Source organism: Magnolia sinica, chromosome 3 (genome assembly GCF_029962835.1).
Source record: "Magnolia sinica isolate HGM2019 chromosome 3, MsV1, whole genome shotgun sequence".
NCBI lineage: Eukaryota > Viridiplantae > Streptophyta > Magnoliopsida > Magnoliales > Magnoliaceae > Magnolia > Magnolia sinica.
This window is the reverse complement of record NC_080575.1, coordinates 82,372,053-82,398,865: the sequence shown is the minus strand read 5'-3', so window position 1 is coordinate 82,398,865 and position 26,813 is coordinate 82,372,053. Positions and strand designations below refer to the sequence as shown.

Genomic DNA, 26,813 nt, shown 5'->3' with positions numbered 1-26,813 from the left:
CCTCAAGATATATGTGGTGAGTACAAATCGAGGGATCGATTCCTTTGAGGTCCGCTATCGTCCATCCCAGGGCTCCTTTATGCTCAATGAGAGTAGATATAAGCATACTCTCCTGTTCTTTCTCCAGGTGGGCAGAGATCACCACCGGGTATGTCTCATCTTGACCCAAATATGCATATTTCAAATCAGAGGGCAAAGGTTTTAGGTCAAGCTTCGGCGGCTTGAGGTTAGACGGCAGAGGCACTACATCAGTTTGTGGTAATTCTTCAAATTGTGGCCTCCATCGGTTAACTTCAAGTACCGGTGCAGTATTAAGCAAGGCGCACGTCTCCCTAATCATGTCATCATCAAAATCATGGGAGTGGGCCAGGCACGTCTCTAGATGGTCGGAGGATAAGGTCAGAGGTGTCGTATCTTCCACGAAAGAGTCAATCATGTTAATATCGTGGAAATCGTCATCATCCTCTGAGTTGCTGCCGTTATTGAAAAAGATGTTTGACTCCAATGTCAAATTTCCAAAAGACATAGTCATGATACCATTCCTGCAATTGATAATTACATTTGACGTGGCAAGGAATGGGCGACCAAGAATGACGGGAATCTGAGTGCTCATGTTATTGATGGGTTCGGTGTCCAGGATGATAAAGTCTACAGGGTAGTAAAATCTATCAACTTGGACCAACACATCCTCAATTATCCCTCTTGGTACACGAACAGAGCGATCGACACGTTGTAGTGTGGTTTGGGTGAGTTTTAATTCCCAAAAACATAATTGTCTGTATACCGAGTAGGGTATTAGATTGACGCTCGCTCCTAAGTCAAGAAGTGCGTGACCAATTCGATGGTTCCCTATTACACATGATATGGTTGGGCTACCGGGATCCTTGAATTTCTGCGGCACATCTTGCTTCAGGATGGCACTCACTTTCTCAGTCAAGAAGATTTTCTTTTGAATAATTTTCCGCCGTTTGGTCGTGCATAAGTCTTTTACGAAGTTGGCATATGTATGTATGTGATTAAAGACATCAAGTAGAGGAATGTTGACTTTCACCTGTTTCAACACCTCTAGGATATCTTGAGAGTTAGAGAGAGGTTTTGGTGAAACCAACCGTTGGGGGAATGGAGCAACTGGCTTCTCTAAAAGTTCCGGTTCTACTTTTTGTGGGGCATCACTGGATCCATCATTGTTGTCCTCTTTTGGTTCTTGAGGCTTTTCGGGCCTAACCGGAAGAGTTTTATCAATGATCTTCCCACTCCTAAGAGTGGTGATGGATTTAGCATGTCCCATCTGATTTGAAGAGCTGGGATCATTATTCTCGTACTGCGGTTTAGGGTTGGGGAGAGGTTGTGCAGGAAGCATCCCCTTTTCTATAACCGTCATACGAGAATCTATCTTTTGCATAAAATCTGTGATTCCCCGCATTGCCTGAGCCAGCTCTTGTATGGGATTTTGAACCGGTTCCTCTTGAGGTTTCACTTGATTTGGATTTTGATTGAAGAAACCTAGAGGAGTCGCCGTTTGTCCATTCCTCCAACTAAAGTTTGGATGATTTTTCCAGCCAGGATTGTATGTGTTGGAGTTAGGTCCAGTAAAAAGTCTTTGATAGTTATTTACGGCATTGGCTTGTTCATTCAACACTCCTCGAAAGGCAAGTATTGTAAGACAGTTTTCAGTTGTGTGAATGTTGCAATCACAGATGCCGCAAACAATTTCATTGACCTTATCCTTCTTTCCTTCCATGGCCTCAACTTTCCTTATGAGTGTAATCACTTTACACTTGAGATCATCCTCTTCTTTCAAGAGATATAATCCACCTTTCTCCTTTAATTGAGTCGGCCTAGACGTGGTGTTCGACTTTGGGTAATAATCCCAAGATTGTGTTTTTTCAGCCAAACTGTCGAGGTAGTCCCATACCTCGTCGACATCTTTATTAATGAACTCTCCATTACACATTGTCTCGACCATTTGGCGCATGGAAGATGTCAGTCCATCATAGAAAAAATTTGTAATGCGCCACGTTTCAAATCCGTGTTGTGGGCATGAACTGACCAAATCTTTGAACCTTTCTCAACATTGGAAGAATGTTTCATCTTCCTTTTGGGCAAAGTTCATGATCGCTTTTCTGAGGGTAATCGTCTTATGATGTGGGAAGAATTTTTTTATAAATTCCCTTTGCATGTCGTTCCATGTGCCAATGGATCTAGGACGCAGTGAATGTAACCACGTCTTAGCTTTCTCTTTTAAGGAAAAAGGAAAGAGTTTCAGCCTAATTGTATCCTCAGATACATTAGGAAAACATAATGTAGCTATAATCTCATCGAACTCTTTCAAATGTAAATATGGACTTTCAGATTCAAGTCCATGGAATTTGGGAAGGAGTTGGATAACTCCTGGCTTGATGTCCATTTGTCCTGTATTTTCAGGAAAAATCATGCATGAGGGCATACTCACTCCCGCCGGTTGTAGATAATCTCGTAAAGTACGAGGCGGGGGTGCCTGTTGCACCTCATTCTCATCTTGGGTATCCTCCACCCTGGGTGGGGGGAGAGGAGGTTGGTCTTCAGCCATAACCTCAGTTAACTCAGGGGATTTCGAGCGGTGTCTAGTCCTGCGATGGATAGTCAACCCCTCAACCAATCCTCCTTCAGTCAAGAGACGTCGAGTGTCGTCACGGGCCCACTTGGGCATGAAAACACTCGCAGCCCTCAATTAAAAACCTAATCCTAAGAAAGGAAAAGAAAATCTAGAAAGAAAGAGAGAGTTGGAAAGAAATTACCAAATTGGAGTCCTGAGTTAAAACCTGCAAAATAAAATAAAATAAGTTAGATTCTAAAAAGAGAAAAACAATTCTTTAAAAGAAAGATAGAAGTGAACTAGCTTCTAAAAGAAAGAATACCTAAAAGAAAGTGAAAATAAATTAAGAGAGTCCTAAACTAGAAAGTAGATTACTAAAAGAGAATTGAAAAATAGAAAGTAGGGAAGGAGCTTACCGAATTAGAGATTTCTATCTTAAAGGTCTACAAAATAGGAAGGTTAGTTTCTAAAGAATTCCAAAAATAAATTAAAAAACAAAATTAGATTCTAAAAGTGTCAGAATTAGTAAGTTACTAAAATAAAACAAAAATAGAAAGTTAATTTCTAAGAAGGGAAAGAAAAAACCTAATTTCTAAAAATAAACTATTTCCTACAGAAGGGGGGATACTAGAGTTAGAAAATTTCTAAGATTTACCTTAATTCTAAAAACAGAAGAAGTAGAGAAATTAGGAAGGAATTACCAATTTAAGAATTTATGTCAGGATCCTACAAAACAGAAAAACAGATTAAAAAATAGAATAAAATAAAATAAAAACTTCTATCCTAAAGTAAGTAAAATCCTAATCCTAACCTAATTCTAAAACTAATTAATTTCAGAAAAATGTAACCGACAGTCCCCGGCAACGACGCCAAAAACTTGTTCACTCCCCAAGTATAGGGTTGTGATGTAGTAATAAACTCGGTAAGACCGAGGTCGAATCCACAGGGACTGATACCTGTACGTTATCTGAAACCAAGTAGAACTAGAACTAGACTAAGATGCGATCTAAACAAAATAGAATTTAAGAATTAATTGTGGAATAACTATCTAAAACTTTAAGGAATTCTGAGGAAGGAAACTAGGGATTCAGAGGATCCACTTGTAGAGATCAGGGAGATCTTATGCCTGCATCAATGATTATGGAATTTCAAACTGAACTTATTTGATCTGGTTTTCAAGAGATGAAAGGTATATGAATTAGAATGGATTCCATCATCAAACCATGCCCAGGAGACAAAGTAAACAACAGAATTAAACTAATTACCAACCAACCAACAATGTACGAAGATCAGGAAGGGTACTGTCATCCTACCATGCCCATGGAACAATGATGAACAACAGGGCTTCCTGACTTCATAAACATAAAAAGGGGAAGAAGTATTCAAAGCCATTGCAAACCCATTGTAATTTCAGTCACAATAGACCATGAAAGACTAAGAAAAATATTCCTTGAATAATCAACTTAAACTCAGTTCAGAAATTCAAATTAAACGCATGAGATAGTGTCTCCCATCTCGCTACAGGCTTCACCTCTTAGCCCCAGCTAAGAGGGTTAGCCACACATGGATGGGCTGATCATTAAAAAAAATAAAGGAAATATAAAGGAAAAGAAGAGAAAAACCAGGCTTAGCTCACGTGCCAGCCCAAACCCAAGCCAGCCGTACGTCCTTCTCTGTTTCTTCTTTTTCTTCCTTTCCTTCCTTCCTTCAAAGCCAAACTCTGTTGATCCCACCGTCCCTCACACACTGCCTCAGCTCCCTGACCAAAAGAAACAGCAGCCGCACTCCTCTTGTGCACAGCAGCAGCAGAAACAATACCGTTTCCCTGACAAGCGACCCCAAAAACCAGCCCCTCAGCCTCCTTTCTTCCGTCCTCTTATACAGAGCTGTCGTCCGGGAGCTGCTGCAGAGTCCTCCCCGAGATAGGTGGCGGAGACCGTCCGAGTAGGAGTAGGCGCGGAAGGTTTTACGCAAGGCTCCTGCGTAGGAGCATTTTGCAGCCAAGAAAACGGAAGAGAAGACTTCCACTTCCATCGTCTTCTTTCCAAAGAGATAACGTCCCTACGGACGGTTTTAGCCCTCCTACAAAATAGACGGTCCGGATCACTGTTTCGATCGGCGATGATGGCCCACCTGGATCGACCGCAGCTTCCTAATGCGAACAGAGCATGCGCGGTCGGGTGCTGTGAAGGCGGCGAACCGCTGATTGGCGCCGTGTGTAAAATCCACTCCGACCATTCGATTCGCGTCGAAGAACCAGTAAGATTCGGCTGGTTTTATGTTAGATTCGGTGTAGCCCACACGATTTTTGTTCCCACCGTCCATTCCTGCGTTTTTATGAAATCTGCCTTTGTGTGTGTGCATGGGCCAAAAAGGAAAGCTAGGCGACGGTGTTGGTCACCTTGCAGAGTGTATGGACGGCTCTGATCATCGAAAACTGTGATTGATGGGGCCCACTACATGAAAACGGACGATCAGCGTCCGCGCGCTGTTTCCGTATGCGAGAAGGATCGGGTCAGCGGGCGCTGACCCGATCGGCTTGATTCGGTACAACGCGAGTGCAATTTTGCACTATGCACTGCTGCTTCCCATAGGGTCCATTATGATGTTTTCTGAGAGATCCGCTCCGTCTATCCATTTTGTCAACTCATTTGAATCGTTGAGCCCAAGATTGAAGCACTTTCAGACACCAAGCGGGCCCCAGTTCACTGATTTATGGGCTGATCTGTCCGTTGGGCCACTTCCAGGGGGATCCAATAGCTGAAATTTGACATGTACGGTTAGTTTTTGGTTTTTAGGCCATATGTGAAGTTTTGAACCGAACGGATGGTAGAAACCCTGTAATCTTGCATCCTGGCTGACTTTTCAGGCCACTTGAGCTTCAATTCCTCGATTTCCGCGGACCCCTGGTGTATAATTTCGTCGCTCTTGGTCTTCTAGAGTCCGTTCCTTGCCTTGGTGCTCTCGGAGCGTCAAATCCATGCTTTTACCACCCTTTTTCAGTCCATGCTCGTAAATACACTCTGCATCACAAACACAATTAAATTAGGCCATTAAACGGTATCATGCATGTAAAACTATGCTGCAACTGGGTCTGATATGCAATATTTGACCCTCAACAAGAGTTTCAAGCCCTTGCCAACCCAACACATATCAAATGAAATCTAGAGAACAAGGCTATCAAGCAATTTTATATTTTATCTTTCCTTAGCATAGTACAACTTGTTAGCACTACTACACTAAATTGGCCTTTGGCAATGAGTAGTGTAATTCCCTTACATCTATACCAAGTGTTGGATTGCAAAGAAGTCATTTTACTTTTCTCTTTCCAGTGGTGTGATTTCGTTTGTCTATGCCTAACTTGCTGGATGAAGGAAAACTTAAATTTAGCTACCTCACCATCTATACTGTATGTGATAGATCATAAAGGAATCATCTATTATAAGTTTTTCTTATACTTTGTTAAAACAATTGAGTTCCTTTTACTCATCTCTTGTACGTATTAGATCACCTCTGTTATCATGGTGAGAAAAAGTCATTTTGTCCAAAAGGCAAAAATAACTCATTAAAATGACAAACCTTCTCCTTTGCAAATCGTTTGATTAAGCATACGAGTGGCTGAATAGACCGCCGAACTACTTCATTTCTTGGTCATAGGTGATTGCTCACTCTCTCTATTTATCATGGTGCTTGGGGTTAAGGCGTTAATTTCAGATCGAGCTGTAAATAGGATTTAACACGCAGACACTATACACAGGTACGCACGATCGACTTTCAAGCCAAATACTTTCATTAGCACGCTCGAATAGACTAGTGTACAATGCTTAATCCAATTTTATAATATGATCAGTAAAATGTCCACAGGGCATTTTATAAATCCTGAGGACCAAGAATACCAAATCTGCATGAAGAAATTCTACTGAAACTTGAACTAATTCTACTGAAACTTGAACTACACCTCCCTGGATACCTGGAGCTGGTTCCATTAAAATCAGTCTCATCATCATTCAATAATTATTTTCGAAAGCGTTACAGGCATTTTGTATAGCTTACAAGCTAGCTTGCAACGGCTTAAAGAGCAAGGGCGGTTCTAAACTGAGCAAGCACAATTGTATGTCAAGCAGGCGAAGCTTCAAGCTAATTATTTTCTTACGAGCCTTTTGTTTGAAAGGTTTTTTTTTTATGACCGTCTAGTTAACTTGGATCCTTATGCTCCTAATCCTCTTCAAGACTAGCCGATACTTCCACAACCAAGGATCAATCATTTTGATTAATATTAGATTGGCCAAAATATGCCGCCACCACGGGTTGCCATTAAAAGGAATAGCCACCTTCATGACCAATATGACCAAGAGACATCAAGTCTCGGAACCTTTGGGGGATAATACGTCCCAAGAACTAAATAGTATGGGGGTTAACCTCTTACACATCGAACACCTCCGATGGTTAACCCAACTCCACCACCAATAGCCAACCTGGCCACTCAAGAACCTTGAGCACCTTCTTAGGTACCTCAAATGGACCATGACGATTTAATTAATTTAATTCAAGAAGTTACATGCCATCAGCAAGGTCGCCACATAAACATACCGACATACATGAAACCCTATTCAGAATAGATTGATTGGTACTAAAAGCTGCTGAGGGGTTAACTCCTTGAGTTTACTTTACTCTCATGAGAATGTGGTCAGTCGACCATTGAGCATATCGGCCACTTCACCATCTAGTGTGGTGAGGTTATGAATCAATATCCCTTGAAGCTTCAGCTTTTCAAAAACTCTCTCACTGGAACAACCTTCACATGTTATATTAATATGCCACCTAACTCAATTAACTCATGGCTGAAAATGAAGAAAATGTTTCGATCAAAGAGGATCGAATGGTTCGGCTAGAGAAAGTCAAGATGTTGGAATCAAAGGAATTGGTTGAATAAGGAAAGGCAGATATGAAGTAGAGAATCGTGGCATCATGTCTCCATATTTTTATCGATCCAGCTTTTAACATGTGCACGTGCCTCATGAGACAAGTTTCTTAATGTTTTGTATTTGGTCTACTTAAAATGGCCACATAACCAGTTGAAGGCCCCACCAAATTTTATGATGTAAGATAAAAATTTGTAAATGGTACAATGGGTTCGATGTGACAAGTAATAGATACACAAACCCATTTGTCAATGCTCATGCCTGCTTTGTCATTTCTTTTCGTTGTGGTCGAATTTTGTCTAGATCTTGAAACCCGACTTAGAGCATTAGTTGTTGTCTTCTTCTTGTTCTTCAATTCTTCTATATCATCTACTGGAGGTAATGGCTTTGGAGGAGGTTCCAAGGAGGCCAATCGTTGAACAATCTCACAACCATACAGATCTATTTCTTGTTGTAATAGGAGGACCATCACAGTTTGAATGAAATGGTAGATGAAGGTTGAATAGGTAGTTCGAGCAGTGAGAACTTTAAAACTCGACACCTGAATTCATTAGCTAACAATAAACATTCATCAGCATTCCCGATGATGTAACGCCAAATGGGAGGATATTCTTAATAAGATGACAAAGAGGCATTGGAATTTATCGAATTAAACCAAACTGACTAGCATAGAAGTTTGGAGAATACATTTCCACCCTTGATTTGGCCTTTAAACCTTTGGAAACAAGTGAATATCCATAACGGATGTCTCAAGCTAGTAACTAACTGTCCCAAATATGGTCTCGTTTGTGGAAAGATTTGATGATCAGAGGGTTGAGGCTTTGGCCTACAAACCAATCTAGGTCAATTTCCCTATTTGTGAATGGAAGAATTTATGATCTGGATGGTCCACGACTAGATGATAGAATAAAGAAAAATAATCAAGGAAGTTACATTCCAAAGGGACAACCGAAAGCATGTGGAAAATCAAAAGAAGAAAATAAATTTCTATGCTTGACAAAATGTTTACACAAATAATCAAAGAAGTATGTGTAAATCCAAAGCTAGAAAATCCACGAAGGGCCACCTATCACTTACAGACCCCTAGTGGAAATATCATACAGACCACGATACAAGTGGCACAAGGCATAAGGGGCTAATCCTAGTTTTAAGCCATAAGCTAAACTATCAACTACAACGGTGTACTCTTTGGTCATTTGGCAGGTTAGGATATGAAAAATGTACCGGCATAACTACATCAGTAAATATGCACAATGTTCTTGGTTGGTTATTGGTCTGTCAATTTTGGTTATTTTCTTTAGATAGGTGCCATAAGAGATGTTGGAGTTATCATTGTAAAAAAACATCATCGATGGTTTTCATTGTAAAACTTGGATAAACTTGCTCACCATCTATCGGGAAACCATTGAGTGCACAAATATATATAAAAAAATGGTGGAACTCTTGGTCCACAAGTGAAAAGTATTGGTGGACCGGGTCCAGAAGCAACCAGTTGTTGCTTGAAGGTATCAATCTTCAAGTCATAAAGTCCATATTGGCCTCTAATCTTGTTATAACAAGAGGACTATTTTTCATGGACCTCCGGCCAGGTCTTGAATTGTTTGTGAGGTGACCATAATGAGTCACTAAACCAATAGAGTCCTATTGGAAAGTTTTATCTGTATAAGAAGGGAAGAAATGAAAAAGAGAAAAGATCCAAAGAATAAGTCGGAACAACATGGAGACCAAGTATCAATGTAGAATCAAGAGTAGAAATTTTAGAAGGAAAAAGTACCTGATTGTTGATCACTTCTAGTGGCCGAAGGAAGACCGTCACCGGATAAGAATTAATTGGGGTGTTGAAGATTCTTTTTCATAGTCAATGGAGTCGGTAAGTTGAAAACACTAAGATAAGGAAGAATTGTAAGGCATAATTTTTTAGGAGAAAAATGAAGAAGAAAACCCAAATGCGACAAGCTATCACACAAATACGTGTCTCCATTTTATTGTTTTCGCATTAATGCAAATAATGATGGCATTTGGATTCCTGAGGCAATATTTGGGGATGCAGAATACAAAGTATCTAAGTGTGGCCGCATGGAGGTGTCAATATGATTGAAAACAATTTTTTATTATGTCTCTTCATATATTGGTCAAATATGAATAGACATAGGGGGCATTGTTTACTCCAGATATGGCTGCGGTAGATCCAATGACTTAGTTGATCTCATGTGGCAGTAAGGGACAAATCAAACATTTCTTTGGCTCCATTAATGGCTGAGAGAAATCAAAATTTGAAAAATCATTAGTAATCCGGAAAGAGTAAGCCTAGCTGGTTACGACGAGAATACACGTGTCACATATCTAGTACACGTGGAGAAGCCAGTTGTTCACCATAAAAACCTCATGACCAAGGTTGTGTTTTGATCGAAACACAGTCATGACTAGCGACAGGTTTGGCCAATCCACCATGGTGGATTGTGTGGTTCTTGTGACCGACTATATTTAGGGCATGGAATAATGATTGTGCTAACATGGCCTAATATCATGGCACATTATTCACAATAATGCAAAGAAGTAAATAATTATCACCACACGTGGTGGCTCAAGAGAGATTCTCATTTGATATGACATACACATAACCAATGGCCAACGCATGAAAAATTACTAGTTTACGCGTCATTGTTTGATAAGCCACGATTGTCTATGGGTCCAGAAGGTTATCTCCTTACAACCATCCCCAGGGCTCTATAAATATGAAGAAGATTGAAGAGTTCATGTTCCTTTCCAACCTAACACATATCAAATCAAATCTACAATGCAATGCTATGTATCAATTTTTATCTTTTATCTTTCCTTAACATAGTACAACTTGTCTATGCTATTAAGCTGGACCAATCTTAGATTATGAGTAGTGTAATCTCGTCTATCTACAATGCTACATTAGACTAACTTAGACTAGGAGTACTATAATTTTCTTTCATCCATGCCAAGTGTTGGATCGCAAGGAAGACCTAGCATTTTTCGCTTTTTAGTAGTGTAATTCCCTTCTTTTACGCCTTAGTCGTTAGACTAAGGAAGTCCTAGGGGTTGTTTTGCATCTTTACTAATAACAGCTTGTTTGCTTATTCTAAAAATAAATAAATAAATAAAATAAGCTTTTATTTTGAAAATAGAATGTTTGGTAAAACTCTAATTTTACCACTTATTTTTTTAGAAACTAGGCAAAAAGCTCTTAAAAAAAGTAATGGAGGTCACTTATTTTTTTAAGAGCATATTTAGCTTAAATGTTTAAATAATTCACATTTTGCCTTCCTCTCTTTTATTTACAATCTCCCTGTGGTAGGCCCAAATGATGAATGACCCATATTGAAAGTGGGGCCCTAATGATGAATGGTCCACATCAAGGTGGGCCCTACATGATGAATGACCCCACATGATAGACGATCCATATCAAGTAGGCCCCACCTAATGGATAGTCCACGTCAAAGGTGGGACCCACATGATAGATGGTGGACATTGAATGTTGGACCACATGATGGAAGGTTGACATTAAAGGTTGGCCCACATGATGAATGACCCATATTAAAGGTTGGGCTCCATATGATGGATGGTCCACAACAAAGGTAGGACCTAGATAATGGATGGTGGATGACAAAGCTGGGTCCCACACTATGGATGGCTCACATCAAAATGTGACCCCTCATGATGAACTATCCACAACAAGTGGGCCCCTTGTGATGGACGATCTACAACAAAGGTGGATCAAAATGTGGCCCCTCATGATGGACTATGTACATCAAGTGTGCCTCACATGATAAATAATCTAGGACAAAGGTGGGACCCACATGATCGATGGTTGACATCAAAGGTGGTCCCACATGATGAACAACTCATATTAAAGGTGAGCCCCACATGATGGATGACTTACATCGAAGTTTGGCCCAACATGATGGACCATTCACATCACATGGGCACTACTTAATGGGAGGTCCACATCAAAGGTGGGACCCACACGATGGATGATCAACATTGATGGTGGGCCCACATGATGAACGACCCCATATTGAAGATAGGGCCCACATAATGAATGGTCCACATCAAGGTGGGCCTACATAATGGACGGAGTGGGCTTCATTGATGGATGGCGCATATTAAAGTGTGGCCCCTTGTGATGGATGTCCACATCGAGTGGGACCCACCTAATGGATGGTCCATATCTAATGTCTCGTATGATGGATGGACCATATCCAAAGTGGCCCATATGATCGATGGTCCACATAGAAGGTGAGCCCCACAAGATGGGCCGGTGGTGGATATCAAAAGTGGGCATCACACGATGGACAGGATAGGGCCCGCACGATGAACACAACAAATGTGGACTTCATGTGATGAGTGATGGGTAGTGGACATTGAGGGAGCTCACATAAAGAACAATTAGCATTGATGGTGTGCCCCACATGATGGATGACCTACATCTAGGATGCTCCTAATGATGAATGGTTCACATCCAAGAAGGGCCTTACATGATGGATGACTCACTTTGAAGGTTTGGCTCACACGATGGATGGTCCACATAAAAGGTGGGCTACATATGATGGACGATCCACATCCACTGTCCGACATAATGGATGGCCCACGTCTTTAAATATGAAGATTGTAGCCCTCCATTCTTTTACAATTTTGGAGCGCAGTCCATCTATTATGAGATCCACCCAAACAAGCATTTATATTTCTTCTAGAATTTTTATAATCTTTTAAAATGACATCAATTACCCTTAAAAGAAGCTCTTATTTGAACGTTTTACCAAACGTGCTTAATCTAAATAAGAGCCTTTTACAATTTTGAAAAAATGATTTTACCAAATGAGCTTATTGAAAATAAGAGGTAGAACAAATATATATATATATATATATATATCAAAAAAAAAAAAAAAAAAACTTATTAAAGTAGCTCTTATTTAAGTTCTCTTTCACTTCGTGAAAAACAAGTGACCTCCTTTTACTTGTATGGTGTACATATTAGATCATCTTTGCTATCATAGTGAGAAAAAGTCATTTCTTTCCAACAATAAAAACAACTCGTTAGAATGATGAACCCTCTCATTTGCAAATTGCTTGATTGCGCATACGTTTGGTTGAAGAGATGGTCGAACTGCTTTAGTTATCGATCATAGGCGACTACTTAGTCCCTCTGTTTATTTTGGTTCTTAGGGTCATGTAGTTCCATTTGGATCAAGCTGTAAAAAGCTTTGGCATGCCCACCACTATAACAAATAGACACACGATCGAATTTCTAATTAAATAGGGCCTACTGTGATGTTTGTGAGAAATCACCCGTCCATTTGTTTTTTTATATCATGTTATGATGTGGGCCCAAAAATAATGCAGATCCAAAACCCAAGTGGGCCTTATGATAGGAAAAAGTGATTAGTGAAATGCTGGCACTTGAAACATCCCTAGGTATACCGTGATGTTTATATGCCATCAATACGGTTCATAAGGTCATTCCTACTGGGATGAACTGAAAACACAAAATATATTAGCCTGATCCAAAGATTTTGTGGCTCCACTAATGTTTAAACAGTGGATCTTCAATCCTCATTGTTGTTTCTTATAGTGCGGCCCACTTCAGTTTTGAATATGCCCCATTTTTTCCCATTCCTAACATGATCTAGAAAAATGGATGGGGTAGATTTCTCACAAACATCACAGTGGGCTTCACCTACCTTCCTGTATGAAAGCTTTCATAGGCAATTTGTGTCCACAGCAAGGGTTAAAGTATCAACCTAACCAATACGTGTTTCAAGATACTAAAATTGTGGTCTAGCTATTATGCTAGGAGTTGGAAGGTATGGCTAAGTCTTGGAGGGGGTGAATAAGACCTGTTTAAAATTTAAAATTTTAAGCACTACAAGCCACTCAAACAAATTGTAGTGTGTATAAAAGCTATAGATCAAACATGGATATGAATATAATAAACAAGTCCATAGATTAAGATACTATATATCTTGTAGGCAATAATTTAAACACTTGAGAAACATTCTATCTAAGCATATATAAGGATTCATCAATTGAACATAAGCACACATATATAGAATCAAATCAACCCATTTCACAACAATGTATAGTGGTTCAGCTAATTACCTACTCCACTCGATGTCGAACCCATACTCAATTTTCTAGATTTCCAAGATCTCATATGGTTTTACAGGTTCAACATCAACCTTTACAACTCAAAGTCTTACACAAGGACCAACACACGTACACACTTGTCAGTGGCCTACACAACGTCTTTTTCAAGTTTGGCTCACAAACTCCACACTAGTCCTACACAAGAACTATCAATGTACTCACTTGCAAATGGCCTACACAAGGTCTTACAATGTGAGTTTTGATCTCAAACTCTAAACCCAAATCTCCACAAGAAGAGGGTAAACTATAGACTCCACACTACGATATACCTAGTTGGATGAGCCCCCTTGATAGGGCAATGTCGAGTTGCTTCTTCTTGTACAAATAAACTTCTCGTCGGCTCACACGATCAACACCTTGGTTGAGTCTGCCAATATGTTGCCAAGGTATGGGAGAAGGTGAATCTCTCTGCAAGTTGGAAATTTATAGGGTATAGGATAGGATTCATCTAAGCTAGTATTCAATGGTTTTTTGATAAAGGATTTACCTATTTAATTCAGGTCAGGCCATTAATGAATGATTGAGTTCATTATTCAATCCATGCTTTATATGCTCATGAATGTGCTTTAACACAGTGATTGAAGGATGAACTCAATGAGATTAGAACTAAGGAAGGATTTAGGAGAGGAAAACACCTAGACAAAGCTCTATTAAATTCCCATCATTTTGCAAAATTCCTTAGAAAATGGTTAAATAGATTCTATTTTTAACGGCTAGAAAAAAGGTAGAAAATGGTTACCTGACATTCCTAGTTTTGTTTTGTTTTGTTTTTTTGTTTTTTTTTGTTTTTGTTTTTTTGTTTTTTTTTTTTGTTTTTTTGTTTTTTTTTTTTGTCAATCTTGGGCAACCCTCTCACCAAATTCATTGAACTTAGGCGTGACAAATTCCTGTAGTGGACATGGTCGAGCCTTTGGTGTCATAATTCAGCCTCATTGTCCTAGGCCTTGTGACAGAAAAATGGAGAAGTAAAATCTCCAATGTTCTCTATGACATAACCATTGTCAATAGTGCATAGACTTCTCATGTTCAATTTCCCACTAGAATTCAAGATCTCACACATCTCTTTTGAAAATCTCACCGAGTGCTCTCTATCTCAAATTTGAAAAATACTTAAAGAGGTTATACTTTAATCCCTTTACACTGAGAACATTCTTAATCTTGGGCAGACCCTGGTCCAACAGTGGTACCATGCCCAACAATCTGAGTAGTGCTCCCATCGCCAAAAGTAACAAACCCTCGATTGAAGTCAACTTAATCTTATAATTGGGTCCTTTCACTGGTCAATTTCATAGTGCATCCACTATTTAGATACCATCTACCTACATCACCATCGTTGAGTATTGTGTGTGAATCACCGGACAATGCACTATATCCTCCACGAACCATTTTGCAACAACTTTCTTAGGGCTTGGATTGTTCTTGAGAGAGAGTTCCTTTCCTAGACTCATCTCTCAGAAGTGAGTTCCTTTCTAGAGAACTTCTATTGGCAGGTGATTTTCTTATCATGACAGACTGATCATTTGCTGTACTCCTCTCATTCATCATTCTTTTAGCTTCTCATTAAGAAGGGCAAACTACTTCATCAGTTCTCTCATTTTTCCATCCATCCTAAGAGGAGTGGGAATCTTTCTCCTCAAGTTCTCATTCTTCTCTAGTGATCTCCTCAACGGACTCCTTATGGTTCTCCTAGTCAGAATAAAATTTACCTGTCTTAAGATTGGGGTTGATCATGGATTCTTAAATACTAAACATTTGAATTTCAAATGACCCACATCACCACATGAGTGGCGAATTGGAGAGGCTCTAGATCTACTCTTAGAAGCTACAAAGCCCATCTTGGTCATATGCGAGATAGAGGTTGTGCTAAGGTGTGACTATCATATCTTAATCCTCTTTTGTCCCCAGACCTTTTGCCCATTTCTAATAATCTCTCTAATTTCCCTTTGCTTTCGGAAAGCAGGCGGTATATATCTGCATGATTAGACTTCAATCAGTTGACTTCTATTTTAAGGCCATGATTAATAGATTTTGCATTTTTTAGTTCGGCCTTCTAAGTCTGCATTTTTCGTTAAGGAATCTTCTAGTTTACCCTTAAGACTTGCATTGTCTTGAATTACGTTAGAATTATCAATTGTTAGTTCTTCAAGATTCTCAACCAATTTGTTCTTCATAGCCTTCATTTGACCAAACATTTTGGTGATTTTTAAGTTTTCAGTGTAAAGATGGTCATAGGCTTCTTGTAAACCGACATCTCCATCATCTTCCTCTCCTTCGTCGTCAGAGGATGTCTCATTTTTCCCTTCCTATGGGGTTATGGTTATCATCAACTCCCATATTTCCATTGTCTGGGATATTTACAGTGGTGGAAGCCATGAGAACCTGAAGAGAAACCGACTTCACCCTCACTATGAGATTCTTCCGAGTCTGATTCAGAATCTTCGGACTCATCCCATGTGGTGGCCATTGCCTTCCCTTTTGATTTAGTTTTGAGGAACATTCTAAGGCAACATGACCATATATAACCCCTACGGTTACAACGCTACAAGTTGGGGATTTGTAGGGTATAAGGTAGGAGTTACCTAAGCTAGCATTCAATGGCTTTTTGGCAAATGATTTATATATTTAATTAAGGCCAAGTCATTAATGAATGCTTGAGTTCATTATTCAATCCGAGCTTTATATGCTAATGAATGTGCTTTATCAGAAGAGTTGAAGGATGAACTCAATGGGAATAGAGATAAAGTGGAAGGATTTAGGAGAGGAAAACACCTAAGCAAAGCTCTATCGGATTCCCATCAGTTTGCAAAATGCCCTAGTAAATGGTTAAATAGATTATGTTTTTAACTGCTAGAAAGAAAACAAAAAATGGCGAGTATCGATTGATCGAGTGATACCTTCGATCGATCGAAGTATTTCGAAATTAAGTTGCAAAGTTTGCTGGACAATTTTGAGCATTTTCGATTGATCAATTTCGATCGAAGTAATTCGAAAATATGCAGTGAGCTTGCTGTACTGTTTTAGCATTTTTCGATTGATCAGTCTTGCGGGCCATTAATTGATGACCTCTCAATGAGATTGACAATTACACAAACTTGAGCATTTTTCCAAGACTTCAATTTTCAGCCTAATTTTGATCTATTTTGTACCGAGTCCAAGCTGATCATTTGGACCTCTCCTTTGGACTAAGAAGGCTTAGGATATTTCTACGAAGGTGAGTCCATCTTGAGGATTAGGTTTTGGGTTTTGTATGGATTTTAGGGATTATAATGTCACGGATTACCAAGGCACTACATCGTATGCTTAAGTCTTTAAGCCTTGATTGTCCCGAATCTTCTAGTCTTCAACTAGTATAAAGGATCGTCGGTTTCAACTATGCAAGACTCACACTAATCAACAAACATTTGCATTTGCATATACGTGTCGGTTTGAGTGCTTAACCCAACGATACAGGTCAGTTGCATGGACGTGAGTTTCCTGGAGTTCCTAACCACAATGTCCGTTTGAAATCTATTCCATCCATCGGTTTTACCAGCTCATGTTCGGATGAAAACAAAAAATGTGAGAGATTCACTACTCAAGTGAGCCACACCAAAAGAAATGGTGGAGATAGAAACAGAAACCTTCCTCGGGCTCACCATGTCGTTTATCTGCCATCCAATCCGTTTATGAGGTGATTCCCACCAGGATGAAGTAAAACACAACTATTATCGAAGGTTCAATGATGACCGTTCAATCCCCAATGATTCCTGTGATATAACCCACTTGATTCTTATATCGAATTCATTCTTGGGGCTTTCATCCTAACATGTCTGGGCAAACTGATGGATGTAGTGGATTTCAAACACGCATCGCAGTCGGCCCCACATATCTTTGTGTTACAGGAAACTAGCGTCCAAGTTGGACCGATGCGCAATACAGGTAAACCCACTTATGTACAAGACAGCTCGTGCACGCACCACACATGTGCCAACCAAAGTTGCAAAATCCAAGACATTCACAAAGCGGGTCTGATCTAATAGATATTCTAGTTGGCAGCTCGGCCGATACATTAGAACCAGGACATGGCTCAGAATATTGGGAGTGGGTTAAGTGTTAGCCGAGTGAGAGTGGACTAGGTGCGGGCCCGGCCTCACCCAAGATGGTGCGGCACTTACCGTCAAGCCCACCTTGATTTATTTATTTTATATCCACATCGTCCATCTATTTTTTAGATAATTTTTGTGCTCATGACTTAGAAAGGGAATCAGATCCAATTCTCAGGTGGACCACCGTTAGGAAAAGCGGTGCTTGACCATTAACGGGCCACAAAGTTTTTGATCAAGCTGATATTTGTTTTTTCACTTCATCCAGGTTCATGCGACCTCACCAGGTTGAATGGCAAATAAACGGCGCGGAAAATTACAATAGGCCTTAGGAATGTTTAATGGTAGGGTGTTCAATCACCACTGTTTCCTCTAGTATGGTCCACTTGACACTTGGAGGGTTTTCTTTTTTCGGCTGATGCCCTAAAATAAGCTGGAAAAACGAATGGATGGCCTGGATATAAAATAAATTAATCAAGGTGGCCCCACTGTAGGGGCCGCACCGTCTTATCTTATCTGCTCCCTACCTGCATAACACATTAGTGGGTGTTATCCTTACCGTGAGCCCACCTTGATGATTTGTCATGTATCCCCGTCCAACCATTTTTTCAGTCCATGTTGAAACCTGCTGCAGGAAATTAAGCAGATCCAAATCAGAAATAGTGTTTATTGAATGCCCACCATTATGATCTTCCCAGCGTCCAACGTAATGTTTATTTTCCGTCTAACCTATCCAACCCATTGATAAGGTCAAATAGACCTGGATGGAGGGAAAAATACACAGATGGATTTGATCCAAAACTTTTGTGGCCCAGAACAAAAAACTTTTTACAGTCATTTACCACTGTTTCCAGTGTTTGGTCCACCTTAGGTTTCTATATGTTTAAGTTTTGGCAACACGTCCTAAAATGAGCTCAAAAATTGGATGGACGGCATGGATATATAACGTATTCATCAAGGTGCCTCACAGTGACCTACTAAGGTGTTACCCAGGTAACACAACTTCAGCTAGGTTACTCCTCTGATAGATGGATTGGATCCCGCACCTATATGCCATGCTGGCCCATTCGTAGCGTGTACTGAGTTACCTGGTACACGCCTGACGTGCTGGATGTTGAACACTACTTTCTAACTGTCTTCTTGCTGTTGATGTTGGTGTTTTTTTATTTTTATAAAGCTTCATTGGAATGATCGTGATTGTGGTGGGGCTTTACATTTATCTATGGTCCAAGGCCAGGGAAGAGAAATACCACTCAATGGACGGAGACGATGCCATCACCACCTCCCTTATTCAAAACGATAGCGCATGACACTATTCTTACTTTTTATACTTTTGCGTATGGTATCATTAAGGTTGTTAAGCCCCCGCACATGTAAAGCTCTCTCATGTACACGCAAGCATACGTGCGAAGAGCACAGTGTATGAAATAGATGGATGGCTAGAAATTTTGTTTAACATGTCCACAAGATGCTCTGGGGAGCCGTGGTATCTAAACAGTGGGCCAGCTGATAGAAAAAGTAGAAATGTCGGATATTGCACACGTGTTTCTTGTTGGGACGTGTGCTTTTGAATCGTGCGGGGTGGCATCCCTGACTGTGGGGGCCTCGGTAATGTAATTTCCTTGCATCGACGCCGTTAATCCGTTTTGACAGTTCATTTTTGGACGGGATTCTAAAAATGAGTTAGAACTTAGGTGGAGCAGACCATGGGAACCAATGGTGGTTGAATCTCCACCATTAAAAACTTCTTAGGAGCAATTGGGATGTTTATTTTCTAAGACGTGGATGAATGTCATTCTCCAAACTTGAAAACCAGACTCACAGAATATTTGACCACCGAATCTGGCGCCAAAAGCCTCCATAGTACATCATTCTCGGCTTCCAACGCCCATGCAGCAGATTCTGATCCTGGGATTCTACAAGGAGGATTTTCAATGTGATTTTTTTTTTAAATTTTTAATTTTTTTATTTTTTATAAAGAAGCATAATCACAAGTGTACTCAAATCATAAAAGCAACATCATCATCACATATCGACTAATATAAATCGTTGATTACAATGCTGAAAGGAAATACATGTATATAATAAAATATTCATAAAGCTCTGCCCCAAACTCCTACCTCAATGCTGCTGCGACCTAACGTCACCTGCACCCAACGATTGTGCATAAACTTATAGAAAGCTTAAAGGGTGGTGTATATAGGCACAACGCGGGTGTCAAGTATACAATACAAGTCCACAATTCATACAATATTAGAAATACTAGCAAGTTCATAAGTCATACAATATCAAAGTAAGTAGAAATACTGACAAGTTCATGAGTCATACAATATCAGAGTAAGCAAAAATACTGACAAGTCCATGAGTCATACAATATCAAAATAAGCAATATAGATCAGCTATGCAATACGGGGTCATAGTAAACCAAACGGCATGTGCTGGGGATGCAATGCAATATGCAGTGCGAAAGAAATGACAAAGCTAGAGCGTGAAGTTTGGATGATAGTACGTAGTATCGCAAGCTATGAGGTCCATCATAAGGGACTTCTATCCAAACTGGCCCATGCCTGATTTGGATAGCTGGACACAATGTGGTAAACTCCTGATATCAGGTTAGTCGCATACCCAACCGAAATCATGGCCATTGCGAGGGTACACATAGTAAATTAGTTGCGCACCACCAGTCCGAGTAGATATTGAATGAATGAATGAATGAGTAAAATGATGAGTATGCGACTCCTGCTCAATAAGTCCACATCTCAGTACCGTACTTCTTCGGGATCATCACCGGAGTCTAGTACACTCTTCCCCACCTGTCGCTCCATCAAGCTCACAACTGGGTAAGTGAAAGAGACCTCACTATCCGCCTACCAATATCGGCCCGGCCTATCGATAGCGGACCCATTTATGAGCTGGTTAGACTTAAACTAACATTGCCTACTCCCTCAGGTGGGTAAGATAACACCCCCTTCCAATCAACCACGACACAGTGGGAGATAAGGTCTACTGGTATACGACCCTCGTGCGCTCATATTTTTCCACTCAGTCTAGACGTTGGAGTGTCCTCTAGTACCAAGAGGGTTTAAGGAATTTCACCCAGGGACATCTATACCACCCCATATAGAAAAAGATTTTCGGTGTCCCATTTAACCACCACGATATGCCTGTGGAGGCTACGACCCTTATGTCGCTTGGGCGTATGGTGGTCATATCACAAAATGCGAGATGCATGAGTCATACCATCCAGTCATGCATCAAACCTGCGCGTACTGCGCGCTCATGTGGGGTGACTCCGTTTCACAAGGAGTCTCATAGTAAACCAACTCGATGACATATGCTATGATTAATCACTCCTCATAACAAGTATACATATGATGCGTATGGGCATGTATCATGATGTAATAAATAGTATTCCATTATTTGTTCTATTCGATTCTGGTTCTACCATATCTCTTGTTAGTTCATCCGTAGCTAAAGAACTAAACTTAGAATTGAGCCGTCTGGAAACACCCTTGGTCATAACCTCTCCGATGGGAGGATTTGTAGAAACTGTGCGATTTTGTCCTACATGCCTGGTTGTATTGGAAGGCCATGAGACTCGTATGAACTTAATTGTGATGAAGATGAAGTAGTTCGATATCATTATTAGTATGGACTGGCTTACCCAGGCACATGTGATATTGGACTGCCATGCCCTAGACGGTTACAGTAATGTTACCTGGGCAGTCACCCTTTACTATACAAGGAAGGCGTCAATTCGAGACCCATGAAATTCTGTAGGCCCTGGAAGAGGCAGAATCAACAGAGATCACCATCGATTAGATACAAGTGGTTGGTGAATTCCTGGAAGTGTTTCAAGACATACCGGGATTACTACCAAAGAGAGAGGTAAATTTTACCATTGACCTCTTACCAAGTACCACCCCAATATCCATGGCTCAGTATAGAATGCTGTCATGTGAGATGGAGGAATTACGGGTTCAGATTGACGAGTTATTGGGGCAGGGTTTCATCTGCCCTAGTGTATCTCCATGGGGTGCACCTGTATTATTTGTGAAGAAGAAGGACGGATCACAGTGCCTTTGTATCGACTACAAAAGATTGAATCAGGCTACAGTGAAGAACAAGTACCCCCTACCTCACATCAACGACTTATTCGATCAACTCAAAGGTGCCAAATATTTCTCAAAGATCGATCTCAGGTCTGGGTATCATCAGTTGAGGGTCAGAGAAGAAGACATCCCTAAGACAACATTCCGCACCAGATATGGGCATTACGAATTTTTGGTGATGCCGTTCGGACTCACTAATGCACCTACGGTGTTCATGGATTTGATGAATTGGGTCTTTATGCCATATCTAGACCAATTCATCGTAATCTTCATTGATGACAATTTGGTTTACTCCAAAAGTCATGAAGAGTACGAAGAACACCTGAGGACCGTTTTGAAGACCATCTAGGAGAGACAGCTTTACACGAAATTATCAAAGTGCGACTTATGAAAGGAGGAAGTAAAATTTCTAGGCCATGTAGTAAAAGGAAGGTATCACAGTTGACCCAACCAAAGTCGAAGCAGTAGTGGAGTGGGAACGACTTGACACTGTTACTGAAGCCAAGAGCTTTTTGGGAATGGCTGGATACTATCGGCGATTCATAAAGGAATTCTCTCGTATCACCCGGCCCCTAACCTAGTTGACTAAGAAGAACGTGAAATTTAATTGGAACGATGAAGCAGAAGTGACATTTCAAGATCTTAAGAAAATACTCACCACGACCCCCGTGCTTACACTCCCAGAGGAAGGGGCCACGTACGTGGTTTATAGTGACGCATCGCAGACAGGGCTAAGATGCGTACTCATGCAGAATGAGAAGGTGATCACATATGCTTCCAGGCAATTGAAGAAACATGAAGAAAATTATCCTACCCATGACCTAGAACTTGCCGTAGTAGTCTTTACGTTGAAGATCTGGACACACTACTTATATGAGGAAGAGTTTGAATTATTCTGCGATCACAAGAGTTTGAAGTATATCTTCACTTAGAAAGATCTGAACATGCGGCATCGTCGATGGATGGAAACGTTGAAGAACTTCAGATTTGAAGTATCCTATCATCCTAGAAAGGCGAGCCTTATAGTTGATGCCTTGAGTCGAAAGAGGAATCACAAAGTTATGGCCGGTCTCATGATAAGAGTAGGAGAGACACTGGATTCTATTCGGGACAATGATGCACAATTATCTTTCAAAGGACCAAGTATTCTAGTAGCTTCATTGGTTGTGAAACCAGCCTTAATTCGTCATATCATTGAATTGCAAGATCAGGATCACTGAAGAAGTTGAGGTTGAGGTGCATAGGTGAAGGAATGCAGGACTGGTATGTCAGCTTGGATGGTGGCCTGAGATATCGAGGCCATATCTGTGTACCGAAGGTGCCAGAATTAAAACAGGCAATACTGGGTGAAGCGCATAAATCCTGTCTCACCGTTCATCCCAGCAATACAACGATGTATCGGGATGTCAGGTGTCAATACTGGTGGGAAAATATGAAGCGTGATATTGCAGAATACGTGGGTAGGTGCCTCACCTGCCAGCAAGTAAAAGCACAACACCGCAAGCCACCAGGTCTTTTGCAACCATTGCCCCTTGCCGAATGGAAGTGGGACTGTATTAGCATGGATTTCATCTCGGGACTTCTAGAGACACGTGGGAACCATGACTCCATCTGGGTGATAGTTGACAGACTAACCAAGTCAGCCCGGTTCCTCCCTATACATGCAAGTAATTCAGTTGATGAGTTGGCTAAGCTGTTTATTCGGGAGATTGTTTGTGCATACGAAATTCCACGGGAAATTGTGTCAGATCGTGACACCAGGTTCACTTCCACTTTCTAGAAAAGACTGCAAGAAGAATTGGGTATAGAGTTGAAATTTAGCACAACATTTCACCCCCAAACAGACGGTCAAGCCGAAAGGGTAAATCAGGTGCTAGATGACATGTTGAGGGCCTGTATGTTGGACTTCAGGGGTAGATGGGATGAGCATATCTATCTTGTAAGACCTGTATCCTAAACCGTACTGTTCTGTAGACTTCCGCGGTCTTCCCGGTCGAATTCCGGCAACCTTCGACCCTTAACTAGTATTTGCATATGACCCTGAGTCACACGCCGTCAACCTGAGTCGACTTAAACAGAGACTTGTACCCTTGTGACCACATTGTCGCCACAGTTCCGATGCCGCGTCTCGCGCGCCGATCCGATAGTCTGGCCAGGAGATGTGGGCCAGCGTTCAGTGTGAGAAAAATGCCGCGCGTGGGAATTCAGAGAGAATATCTACAATATGTCACATCAATCAATTAATCAATCAATCCCATCATGTCAAGTACACCATCACCTCTCACCTATCCCTAAGCAACTCCAAAGTCAAAAGTTTCTTACACCACCCATACCTTTCTTCACAATCTACCACAAAAGTAAAAAAGGCCCTTACACACCCATCTCTCTCTCTCTCTCTCTCTCTCTCTCTCCCATCCATCACTTTATCACATCTCTCTCTTTACAAATCTCTCTCTCTCTCTCTCTCTCTCTCTCTCTCTCTCTCTCTTTTCAAACTCACTCCTAAGCAAAGAGAGGTGCTCACGTCCAAGCCCTTCCCAAGAGAGAAAGTGATTTTTGTGGCCCACTTCCCACCCTAAGAACCATCATCCTAACCATTCAAACCACATCACCCTCCATCAAAGTGAAGCATAAGGAGACTGGCTTTCCAACGAACTAAGAAGATCAAACGGTGGGTGCTTCTATAGGCTAGTTTTTCTTATTTTCATGATGGGCCAAGTGAGGCATACCGATCGATGATATGGATCTCACTTTGGACCCTAAGATGTGGCCAATGGCCTACCTTGATTATCAATATCATTTTATGATGGGGTCATTCTCAATGGACCCCATCATGACGTTTACTTTCTAGTTTGAAAAGGGGTCATGTAGACCTTCTATTTTGGTGGAGAAAGGAATCGCTACTATTGATCTTTGATTTGATGGGCCCACATGTATTAGGACCCACTTAATGTATGATTGATTGCAAGGGAGGGCCCATAATGTTGGGGTCCCTCCATCACGCATGTCCCACTCTCTCTCTCTCTCTCTCTCTCTCTCTCTCTCTCTCTCTCTCCCTCTCTTTTTCATTTTTCTTTTGTGTTAATATGGTCATATGGCCCATTAGGATGGACCCCACCATGAGGCAGGTATTTTATCCAAGCCATTTATAAGTGGGGCCCACTTTAAATGTTTTGTACCCACACCATCCATCATTTGGTGGCCCACCTAAGCAGGGCCCACCTTAATGCATGTGCAACACCAAACCGTCCAACGTCTAGGGACGCTGGACAAAAGGGAAAACACAAATATTAGCTTGTTTCTAAGCTTATGGGGTGGCCCACTCATATAGGCCCCACCTTGATGTATGTATTCAATCCACACCGTCCATTTCTTTCCTAAGCTCATTTTATGCAATGAGCTGAAAGATGGGGCCAATCCGACTTTTGGGCTAGCCATAGCATAGCAAACAACGAGTTTACCGTTGAAATATCCCCCTGTCATTTCTATACCCCAAAATATATTGAATATTGGGCTTGTTTGGCTTATCTTGAGATATGGGAAGCAATGGCGGGGTTGGATTCTTCCAATGCGGGCCCCACGCGCGAAAAACCTTAGAAATACCTATTTTCAAAAAAATAAAAATAAAAATAAAAAAGCAAGCAGTAGCGTTTGCTGCTACTGCTAGCAAGGACGTGCGTACGTCCTGGTGCACTGGACGTCCATAAGCAGGGATCCACGGCTCCAGCTATGGGCCCCACCATGATGTATATTTGTCATCCAACCCGTTCATTGGGTGAGCCCCTTCCTGAAGTGGGCCCCCTCCAAAAAAAATCAACCACATCCAACGCTCAGGTGACCCACATCATAGGAAACAATGGTGATTAAATGTCTGGCATTGAAACCCTTTTCTGGGTCACAGAATTTTTGGATTCAATATGAAATTTGTTTTTACTCTTCGTCCAGGTCTCTGTGACCGTATGGACAGATTGGATGGCATACAAACATTGTGGTGGGCCCCACTTGGGACCCACAATAATACATGTGTTTTATTCCCACCGCCCACAGACCGTGGAACCCACTATGGGGTATGTGTTTTATACATGCCGTCCACCCATTCCATAGGGACAGGAGGTCCCGCTGCTGTTGACATCAGCAGGGTCTGTGGGACCCACCATGATGCATGGGTTGCACCCAATCCGTCCAACCATCTTGGAAGCTCATTTTTATGGCATGAGCTAAAGAATGAGTCAGATCTATAGTTTAAGTAGACCCCACTTGGAATATGTATGGGGCCCATCTTGAGTTATGTGTGGCCGTCCATTGAGACCCCACCTTGATATATGTATGAGGCCCATCTTGGTTTATTTGTGGCCCATCCATTGAGGCCCACCTTGATATATATAGGGCCCATATGATTAGGCCCATCTTGATGTATTTGTGGCCCATCCGTTGAGGCCCACCTAATATAAATAAGGCCCATGTTATGCGGCCCATTTGTTATATCTAAGGCCCATGGGTCAAGGCCCAATTGGATGTATGCAAGTCCATTACAATGTGTAACTTAACTATGGTTTGTGTAATGATGTTTATGATGGTCGTGTCTTGGGAGCAATGTTGGTTTGACGTCCACATTGTAAGAATAATGTTGGTTAAATGTCCGCATTATAATTCTCCCTAGGGCCCATTATTAGGCCTATACTTGTAGGCCCTCTAGGCCCATCTTCGTTATGAACAACATCCATCACCATATAACATGTTCAGTATAGTTCAATGATTCATTATCCAACGCATCATATGTATGCTTGATATGAGAAGTGACTGATCATAGCATATGCCTTCGGGTAGATTGCTTAGGGGCTCCCGGATAGGCGGTGTTGCCCTACATGAGTGCATAATACGCTCAGGATTGCTGCATGACTAGATAGTGTGATTCATGCATTCGCATTGTGTGATATAGTACTGTACG

General features: G+C 41.1%; 1 protein-coding gene and 1 non-coding gene across 2 annotated transcripts in view; both read left to right on the top strand.

Annotated features, from left to right (window-relative positions):
• The window catches only part of LOC131238957 (WAT1-related protein At3g18200-like), a 104,615-nt gene extending 85,552 nt beyond the window's left edge, over positions 1 to 19,063 (top strand). Inside the window, exon 6 of the mRNA XM_058236532.1 lies at positions 18,931 to 19,063. Coding sequence (XP_058092515.1) covers positions 18,931 to 19,063 — 133 coding nt within the window. The remainder of the gene's footprint in view (positions 1 to 18,930) is intronic.
• On the top strand, positions 2,025 to 2,131 carry LOC131241622 (small nucleolar RNA R71). Its single transcript, XR_009169183.1, has one exon. It is a non-coding gene; the product is annotated as a small nucleolar RNA R71 (small nucleolar RNA).
• Positions 19,064 to 26,813: the final 7,750 nt, after the last annotated feature.